Genomic DNA, 9,973 nt, shown 5'->3' on the forward strand with positions numbered 1-9,973 from the left:
TCCCAATCTGTGATAATGTACTCTCCATGGGCATAATTCAGTGCTCCGCACAAAGTAAGCACTCACATACCATCAACTGATGCCCCTGCCAATCCATCCTCCGTGTTTTTCACCTTCAAATGCCGTCTTCTACCAGATCCTGCTGATTATTCCTCCACAGCATCTCCTGGACCTGCCCCTTCCTCTCCACACACATAAATGCCACTTTGGGACAAGCTCTGGTCATACCCCAGCTAGACAACGGTACCAGCCGCCCTGCCTCCATTCATTCATTCGTATTTATTGAGCACTCGAGCCTCTCACTCTCCCGATCTCTATTAAACGCTACAGCAGAGACCAATTCTGTCACGCTTAGCATGGCACACATCTCTCCTCTCCTAAAGACTCGTTTTCCCTGGGTCTCTCCACATCAACCAAAAACTCACATTCAGCTTCCCGGGTCACCAATTTGCCCTAAGTTTACCCATCTGCTCACTTCACCAGCTATTTTCCAAATCAATCAATTGTATTTTTTTGAGTTTTTAATGGTATTCAGTAAGTGCATACTACGGTCGGGCACTGTACTGAGAGAGCTGAGGTACATACAAGCCGACCGGGTTTGACAGGGTCCATGTTCCATATGGGGTTCAATCTTAATTCCCATTTGACAAATGAGGCAACTGAAGCACACAGAAGTCACTCGCCCAAGGTGACCCAGAAGACACCCAGCTCTTCTGACTCTCCGGCCCTTGTTCTCTCCACCAGGCCACATTGCTTCTTTATTGAGTGCTGACTGTGTGCAGAGTACTGTACTAAACACTTGGGAGGGTGCAATAGAGCAGAGTTGGTAGCCATATTCCCAACACTCAAGGAACTTAAGTGTACAAAGGAAGACAGACATTAAAATGAATTACAGATATGTATTACTGAGCTCCTTATCCAAGGCTGAGCTCCTTATCTTCCCTTCCAAACCCTGTCGTCTCCCTTCCCCGTCACCGTGGACGGCACGACCATCCTTCCCGTCTCACAGGCCCGCAATTGGTGTCATCCTTGACTCTGCTCTCTCATTCACCCCGCACATCCGATCCGTCACCAAAACCTGCCGCTCTCACCTTCACAATATCGCCAAGATCCGCCCTCTCCTCTCCATCCAAACCGCTACCTTGCTGGTACAATCTCTCATAATATCCCGACTGGATCACTGCATCAGCCTCCTCTCTGATCTCCCATTCTCCCGTCTCTCCCCGCTCCAGTCTATACTTCACTTGCCGCCAGGATCATCTTTCTACAGAAACGCTCTGGGCCTGTCACTCTCCTCCTCAAAAACCTCCAGGGGTTGCCTATCAACCTCCGCACGAAAAAAGACTCCTCACTCTTGGCTTCAAAGCTCTCCATCCCCTTGCCCCCTCCTACCTCACCTCCCTTCTCTCTTTCTACTGCCCATCCCGCACTTTCCGCTCCTCTGCCGCCCACCTCCTCACCGTCTCCCGTTCTCGCCGATCCCGCCGTCGACCCCTGGGCCACGTCCTCCCGCTGTCCCGGAATGCCCTCCCTCCTCACCTCCGCCAAACTAACTCTCTTCCCCTCTTCAAAGCCCTACTGAGAGCTCACCTCCTCCAGGAGGCCTTCCCAGCCTGAGCCCTCCCTTTCCCTCTGCCCCTCTTCCCCTCCCCATCGCCCCTACTCCCCCCCTCTGCTCTAACCCCTTCCCCTCCCCACAGCACTTGTGCATATTTGTACATATCATTTATTACTCTATTCATTTTATTAATGATGTGTATATATCTATGATTCTATTTATCTATTTTGATGCTACCGATGCCTATCTGTTTTGTCCTGTTGTCTGTCTCCCCCTTGTAGACTGTGAGCCCGTTGCTGAGTAGGGATTGTTTCTATCTGTTGCCAAATTGTACTTTCCAAGCGCTTAGTACAGTGCTCTGCACATAGTAAGTGCTCAATAAATGCAACTGAATAAATGACTATTTAAGTGCCATCAGGCTGAAGCTGGGGTGAATAAAGAGTACCAAAGTGCGACAGCGACACAGAAGGGAGAGACGGAGAGATGAAGGCTTATTCTTTGATTCAATAGTATTTACTGAGCGCTTACCATGTGCAGAGCACTGTACCAAGCGCTTGGAATGGACAATTCGGCAACAGATAGAGACAATCCCTGCCCACTGACGGATTTACAGGCTTAGCTGTGGGGAAAGAGTTGGAGGCAAAAGGCAGGATGTGGGCAAGGGGTTGGCAGCGAGATAGACCCGTTGTTGGGACGGGGTTGTCTCTGTTGCCGAATTGTACTTTCCAAGCGCTTAGAACAGTGCTCTGCACACAGTAAGCGCTCAATAAATATGACTGAATGAATGACGAGGCTGAGGTACACTGGCATTTGAGGAGTGAAGTGAACGTGCTGGGCTGTAGGAGGAGAAGCAGTGTGGCCCAGTGGATGGGGCAGGGGCCTGGGAGTCACAAGGACCTGGGTTCTAATCCCAGCTCTGCCGCTTATCTGCTGTGTGTCCTTGGGCAAGTCAGTTCTGGGGCGTCTCAGTTACCTCATCTTTAACGATAATAATAACTGTGGTATTTGTTAAGCCCTTACTACGTATCGGGCACTGTACTAAGCGCCGGGGGGGATGCAAGCAAATTGCATCGGATGCGGTCCCTGTCCCACGTAGGGCTCACAGTCCCAACCCCCCTTTTACAGATGAGGAAACCGAGGCCCAGAACACTGAAGTGACTTGCCCAAGGCCACACGGCAGACTCGTGGCGGAGCCGGGATCGGCATCCATGACCTTTTGGAAATCCAGGCCCAAACTCTTTCCACTAGGCCAAGCCGCTGCTATAAACGGGAATTACGACTGTGAGCCCCACGCGGAGCAGGAAGACCATGTCCAACCTGACCCCGGCGTTCAGTACAGTACCTGGCACATAGTAAGTGCCTTGCCTGTCTACTTCTTGTGTTTTGTTGTCTGTCACCCCCCTTCTAGACTGTGAGCCCATTATTGGGTTGGGATGGTCTCTATCTGTTGCCCGATTGCAGCAATGGCCTAGTGGCAAGAGCCCGGCCTTGGGATCAGAGGTCGTGGGTTCTAATCCCGGCTCTGCCACTTGTCAGCTGGGTGACTGTGGGCAAGTCACTTCACTTCTCTGTGCCTCAGTTCCCTCATCTGTAAAATGGGGATGAAGACTGTGAGCCCCACGTGGGACAAACTGATTCCCCTGTGTCTACCCCAGCGCTTAGAACAGTGCTCTGCACATAGCGCTTAACAAATACCAATATTATTATTATTATTATTAATCCCCGCTCCACCACTTGTCTGCTGTGTGACCTTGGTCAAGCCACTTCTCTCTGCCTGTCACCTCCTCCGTAAAAATGGGCATTAAGACTGGGAGCCCCAAGTGGGACAACCTGATTGACCCTGTAATAATAATGATGATATTTGTTAAGCCCTATGTCCCAAGCAGGGTTCTAAGCGCTGGGATACAACCCGTTTAGAAGCAGCGTGGCTTAGGGGAAAGAGCCCAGGTTTGGGAGTCGGAGGTCATGGATTCCAATCCCGGCTCCGCCACCTGTCAGCGGTGTGACTTTGGGCAAGTCACTTCACTTCTCGGTGCCTCAGTTCCCTCATCTGTAAAATGGGGATTAAAAAATGTGAGCCTCACGTGGGAGCAAGTCACTTCACTTCTCTGTGCCTCAGTTACCTCATCTGTAAAATGGGGATTAACTGTGAGCCTCACGGGGGACAACCTGATGACCCTGTATCTCCCCCAGCGCTTAGAACAGTGCTCTGCACATAGTAAGTGCTTAACAAATACCAACATTATTAGTAGCGTGGCTTAGTGGAAAAAGCCCGGGCTTGGGAGTCAGAGGTCGTGGGTTCTAATCCCGACTTCGCCACTTGTCTGCTGTGTGACCTTAGGCAAGCCACTTCACTTCTCAGGGCCTCAGTTCCCTCATCTGTAAAAATGGGGATTAAAAAATGTGAGCCCCACATGGGACAATCTGATGACCCTGTATCTGCCCCAGAGCTTAGAACAGTGCCCTGCACATAGTAAGCACTTAACAAATACCAAAGCAGCGTGGTTCCTCAGCACTGTGCTCATTTGTATATATTTTTATTACCCTATTTATTTTGTTAATGAGGTGTACATCCCCTTCATTCTATTAATCGTGATTATGTTGTCTTGTTTTTGTCCGTCTGTCTCCCCCGATTAGACTGTGAGCCCGTCAAAGGGCAGGGACTGTCTCTATCTGCTGCCGAATTGTCCATTCCAAGCGCTTAGTACAGTGCTCTGCACACAGTATGCACTCAATAAATACTACTGGAGAGCCCAGGCTTGGGAGTCAGAGGTCATGGGTTTGAATCCCAGCTCGCCCACTTGTCAGCTGTGTGACTGTGGGCAAGTCACTTCACTTCTCAGTGCCTCAGTTGCCTCATCTGGAAAATGGGGATGAAGACTGGGAGCCTCACGTGGGACAACCTAATTACCCCGTATCTACCCCAGTGCTTACAACAGTGCTCAGCACATAGTAAGCGCTTAATAAATATCAACATTATTATCATTAAAATGGGGATGAAGACCGTGAGCCTCATGTGGGACAACCTGATTACCTTGTATCTCCCCCAGCGCTTAGAACAGTGCTCAGCACATAGTAAGCGCTTAACAAATACCAACATTATTATTATTAAAATGGGGATGAAGACGTGAGCCCTACGTGGGACAACCTGATGACCCTGTATCTCCCCCAGCGCTTAGCCCAGTGCTCTGCACATAGCAAGCACTTAACAAATACCAACAATATTATTATTAAACATCATACTTATTATTATTACTACTTTCCAAGGGCTTAGTACAGCGCTCTGCACACAGTAACTGCTCAGTGAATACGACTGAATGAATGAGTGAATGAATGAATGAGTGAGTGAAGAAGTAGCACAGAGAGAAAAGAGGGAGGAGGGGGGAATGAATGAATGAATGAGTTAGTGAATGAATGAATGAAAAAGTAGCACAGAGAGAAAAGGGGGAGGGGGAATGAATGAATGAGTGAATGAACAAGTGAATGAATGAATGAGTGAATGAGTGAAGAAGTAGCACAGAGAGAAGGGGGAAACGGGGGAATGAATGAATAAATGAGTGAGTGAATGAATGAGTGAATGAGTGAGTGAATGAATGAATGAGTGAAAAAGTAGCACAGAGAGAAAAGGGGGAGGAGGGGGGAAAAATGAATGAGTGAATGAATGAGTGAATGAATGAATGAATGAGTGAAGAAGTAGCACAGAGGGAAAAGGGGGGGGGGAGAATGAATTAATGTGTGAATGAATGTGTGAGTGAATGAATGAGTGAATGAATAAGTGAATGAATGAATGAGTGAGTGAGGAAGGTAGCAGAGAGAAGAGGGGGAGGAGGAGGGGAAATGAATGAGTGAGTGAATAAATGAATGAGTGAATGAATGAGTGAATGAATGAGGAAGGTAGCAGAGAGAAAAGGGGGGGGATGAATGAATGAATGAATGAGTGAATGAATGAGTGAGTGAGGAAGGTAGCAGGGAGAGAAGAGGGGGAGGAGGAGGGGAAATTAATGAATGAGTGAATGAATGAGTGAATAATGAGTGAATGAATGAGTGAATGAGGAAGGTAGCAGAGAGAAAAGGAGGGGAGGTGAATGAATGAGTGAGTGAATGAATGAATGAGTGAGTGAGTGAGGAAGGTAGCAGAGAGAAGAGGGGGAGGAGGAGGGGAAATGAATGAGTGAATAAATGAATGAGTGAATGAATGAGTGAATGAATGAGGAAGGTAGCAGAGAGAACCGACTCGGTCACACCCTCGATCTCGTCATCTCCTACCGCTGCACTATCTCCTCCCTCACCAACTCTGAAATCCCTCTCTCTGACCATAACCTTCTCACCTGCCTCATCTCTCACACTCCCTCCCCCTGCAAATCTTCGCTACTGCCCCACAGAGACCTCCGCTCTCTCGATCCCATCCGTCTTTCCAATAGCATCTCTCCTCACCTTGCCGCCCTGTCCTCTCTTCCCACTCTCGACGATCAGGTCTCCGCTCTCAACTCCACCCTCTCTACTCATCTCGACTCTCTCGCCCCCCTTTCCCTCCGCCGCTCTCGCGCCACTAACCCACAGCCCTGGATCACCTCCTCCGTCCGCCTCCTACGCTCCTATGCTCGAGCTGCTGAGCGCCGCTGGCGAAAGTCCAAGCACCGAGCCGACCTCACACACTTCAAATTTATCCTTTCCTGCCTTAACTCTGCCCTCTCCTCCGCCGGGCAAAGCTTCTTCTCCTCCCTCATCGACACCCATGCCCGTCACCCCCGCCGATTGTTCCGGACCTTTAACTCTCTCCTTAGGCCCCCCTGTTCCTCCCCCTCCCCCATCTCTCACCCCTAATGATCTGGCCACCTATTTCCTCACGAAAATCAACACGATCAGGTCTGAGCTCCCCAAAGTCACCCCTCCACCTCTCCCCTCCCCCCCACCAACCCCCTCCCCTACTTTCTCATCCTTCCCTGCAGTATCCTCAGAGGAGATCTCCTCCCTCCTCGCAAGTGCCACCCCCTCCACCTGCGCCTCGGACCCCATTCCCTCTCACCTTCTTAAAACCATCGCCCCTGCCCTCCTCCCTTCCTTAACTTCTATTTTTAACCACTCAATCTCCAAGGGCTCCTTCCCCTCTGCCTTCAAACATGCCCACGTCTCCCCCATCCTAAAAAAACCCGCTCTTGACCCCACTTCCCCCTCCAGTTATCGTCCTATCTCCCTACTACCCTTCCTTTCCAAAATCTTAGAACGAGTCGTCTACAATCGATGCCTAGAATTCCTTAACTCCCATTCTCTCCTAGACCCCCTCCAGTCTGGCTTCCGTCCCCTCCACTCTACCGAGACTGCTCTCTCTAAGGTCACCCATGACCTCCTTCTTGCCAAATCCAATGGCTCCTACTCCATTCTGATCCTCCTTGACCTCTCTGCTGCCTTTGACACTGTCGACCATCCCCTCCTCCTCCGTACCTTATCTCACCTTGGCTTCACGGACTCTGTCCTCTCCTGGTTCTCCTCTTACCTCTCTGGCCGATCATTCTCGGTCTCCTACGCTGGAGCCTCCTCCCCCTCCCATCCTTTAACTGTTGGAGTTCCTCAAGGGTCAGTTCTTGGCCCTCTTCTGTTCTCCATTTACACTCACTCCCTCGGTGAACTCATCCGCTCTCACGGCTTTGACTACCATCTCTACGCAGATGACACGCAGATCTACATCTCCGCCCCTGTCCTCTCCCCCTCCCTTCAGGCTCGCATCTCCTCCTGCCTCCGGGACGTCTCCACCTGGATGTCGGCCCGCCACCTAAAACTCAACATGAGCAAGACTGAGCTCCTCATCTTCCCTCCCAAGCCCGGTCCGCTCCCAGACTTCTCCATCACCATGGATGGCATGACCATCCTTCCCGTCCCGCAGGCCCGCAATCTCGGTGTCATCCTTGACTCGTCCCTCTCGTTCACCCCACACATCCTATCCGTTACCAAGACCTGCCGGTTTCACCTCTACAATATCGCCAAGATCCGCCCTTTCCTCTCCACCCAAACGGCTACCTTACTATTGCGGGCTCTCGTTATATCCCGGCTAGACTACCGTGTCAGCCTTCTCTCTGACCTCCCTTCCTCCTCTCTCGCCCTGCTCCGGTCTATTCTTCACTCCGCTGCCCGGCTCATCTTCCTGCAGAAACGATCTGGGCATGTCACTCCCCTTCTTAAACAACTCCAGTGGTTGCCTATCGACCTCCGCTCCAAACAAAAACTCCTCACTCTAGGCTTCAAGGCTCTCCGTCACCTTGCCCCTTCCTACCTCTCCTCCCTTCTCTCTTTCTACCGCCCACCCCGCACGCTCCGCTCCTCTGCCGCCCACCTCCTCGCCGTCCCTCGGTCTCGCCTATCCCGCCGTCGACCCCTGGGTCACGTCCTCCCGCGGTCCCGGAACGCCCTCCCTCCTCACCTCCGCCAAACTGATTCTCTTTCCCTCTTCAAAACCTTACTTAAAAATCACCTCCTTCAAGAGGCGTTCCCAGACTGAGCTCCTCTTCCCCCTCTACTCCCTCTGCCATCCCCCCTTTACCTCTCCGCAGCTAAAGCCTCATTTTCCCCTTTTCCCTCTGCTCCTCCACCTCTCCCTTCCCATCCCCACAGCACTGTACTCGTCCGCTCGACTGTATATATTTTCGTTACCCTATTTATTTTGTTAATGAATTGTACATCGCCTCGATTCTATTTAGTTGCCATCGGTTTTTACGAGACGTTCTTCCCCTTGACGCTGTTTAGTGCCATTGTTCTTGTCTGTCCATCTCCCCCGATTAGACCGTAAGCCCGTCAAACGGCAGGGACTGTCTCTATCTGTTGCCGACTTGTTCATCCCAAGCGCTTAGTACAGTGCTCTGCACATAGTAAGCGCTCAATAAATACTATTGAATGAATGAATGAATGAAAGAATGAATGAATGAGTGAGTGAGGAAGGTAGCAGGGAGAGAAGAGGGGGAGGAGGAGGGGAAATGAATGAATGAGTGAATGAATGAGTGAATAATGAGTGAATGAATGAGTGAATGAGGAAGGTAGCAGAGAGAAAAGGAGGGGGGGTGAATGAATGAATGAGTGAGTGAATGAATGAATGAGTGAGTGAGTGAGGAAGGTAGCAGAGAGAAGAGGGGGAGGAGGAGGGGAAATGAATGAGTGAATAAATGAATGAGTGAATGAATGAATGAGTGAGTGAGGAAGGTAGCAGAGAGAGAAGAGGGGGAGGAGGAGGGGGGCGGGGCTCGCGGGCTCACCGGGCTGGCTGTAGCGCAGGCGCAGTACGTGGCCGATGGTGAGGAAGGCGGCGCGCGGGCGGCACTGTCCGCGCGCCTGGTCGGGCCCCCCCACGGCGAAGGCCTCCACCCTGCAGCCGGCCGCCACGAACAGCGCGTCCCGCCCCCCGCAGCACACGCGCTCCGGCTCCTGGCGGCAGGGCACCACCTGCTGAGAGCCGAACGGGTGCAGGTTGTACAGGCGCACCATGCCGACGACCCGCCTGACGCCCGCCTCACGTGACGGAGGGCGGACCCCCCCCCACACACACACGCGGAAGTCTCGCCCGGGTCACGTGAAGGGGCGCCTCACACCCCCAAGAGGGCGGAGACTTCCGCCAGCGTCACGTGACGGGGCCCGTCGCACCCCCCCAGGAAGGCGGAGAGTTCCGCCAGCGTCACGTGACGGAGCGCGGCACTACCCGGGGGGAGGCGGAGGCTCCGCCCGGGTCACGTGACGAGGCGCGTCACACCCCCCCCAGGGAAGGCTGTGGCTCCGCCCGGGTCACGTGGCGGGGTCCGCCAGGGTCGGCGGCGCGAGCCCGCTGGTTTCTGTTCTTAAAGGGACAGGCACCGGCCAATAATCATTCATTCATTCAATAGTATTTATTGAGCGCTTACTGTGTGCAGAGCACTGGACTCAGCGCTTGGAATGGACAATTCGGCAACAGATAGAGACAATCCCTGCCCTTGGACGGGCTTTAATCAGGGAAGAGATTTATTGAGCCCGTACTATGCAATGAGCACTTTCATTCATTCAATAGTATTTATTGAGCACTTACTTTGTGCAGAGCACTGTACTAAGCGCTTGGAATGAACAAGTCGGCAACAGATAGAGACGGTCCCTGCCGTTTGACGGGCTTACAGTCTAATCGGGGGAGACAGACAGACAAAAACAATGGCAATAAATAGAGTCAAGGGGAAGAACATCTCATAAAAACAATGGCAACTAAATAGAATCAAGGTGCCTCTCCCTCGATTAGATGACCCTGTATCTACCCCAGCGCCCAGAACAGTGCTCTGCACATAGTAAGCGCTTAACAAATACCAACATTATCATAAGCAGGAGGCAAAACAGGTACTTGAACCCCCATTTTAAGATGAGGTAACTGAGGCCCAGAGGCTTTAATGATTTTCTCCCGGTCACACGAACAGG

The 9,973-nt window shown here is 51.8% G+C and overlaps 1 protein-coding gene across 1 annotated transcript in view; it reads right to left on the reverse strand.

Annotated features, from left to right (window-relative positions):
- Positions 1-9,084, reverse strand: part of HPS3 (HPS3 biogenesis of lysosomal organelles complex 2 subunit 1) — a 58,951-nt gene extending 49,867 nt beyond the window's left edge. Inside the window, exon 1 of the mRNA XM_029072466.2 lies at positions 8,800-9,084. Coding sequence (XP_028928299.1) covers positions 8,800-9,028 — 229 coding nt within the window. The 5' untranslated portion in view covers positions 9,029-9,084. The remainder of the gene's footprint in view (positions 1-8,799) is intronic.
- Positions 9,085-9,973: the final 889 nt, after the last annotated feature.

The sequence above is a fragment of the Ornithorhynchus anatinus genome, chromosome 1 (assembly GCF_004115215.2).
Source record: "Ornithorhynchus anatinus isolate Pmale09 chromosome 1, mOrnAna1.pri.v4, whole genome shotgun sequence".
NCBI classification, from domain to species: domain Eukaryota; kingdom Metazoa; phylum Chordata; class Mammalia; order Monotremata; family Ornithorhynchidae; genus Ornithorhynchus; species Ornithorhynchus anatinus.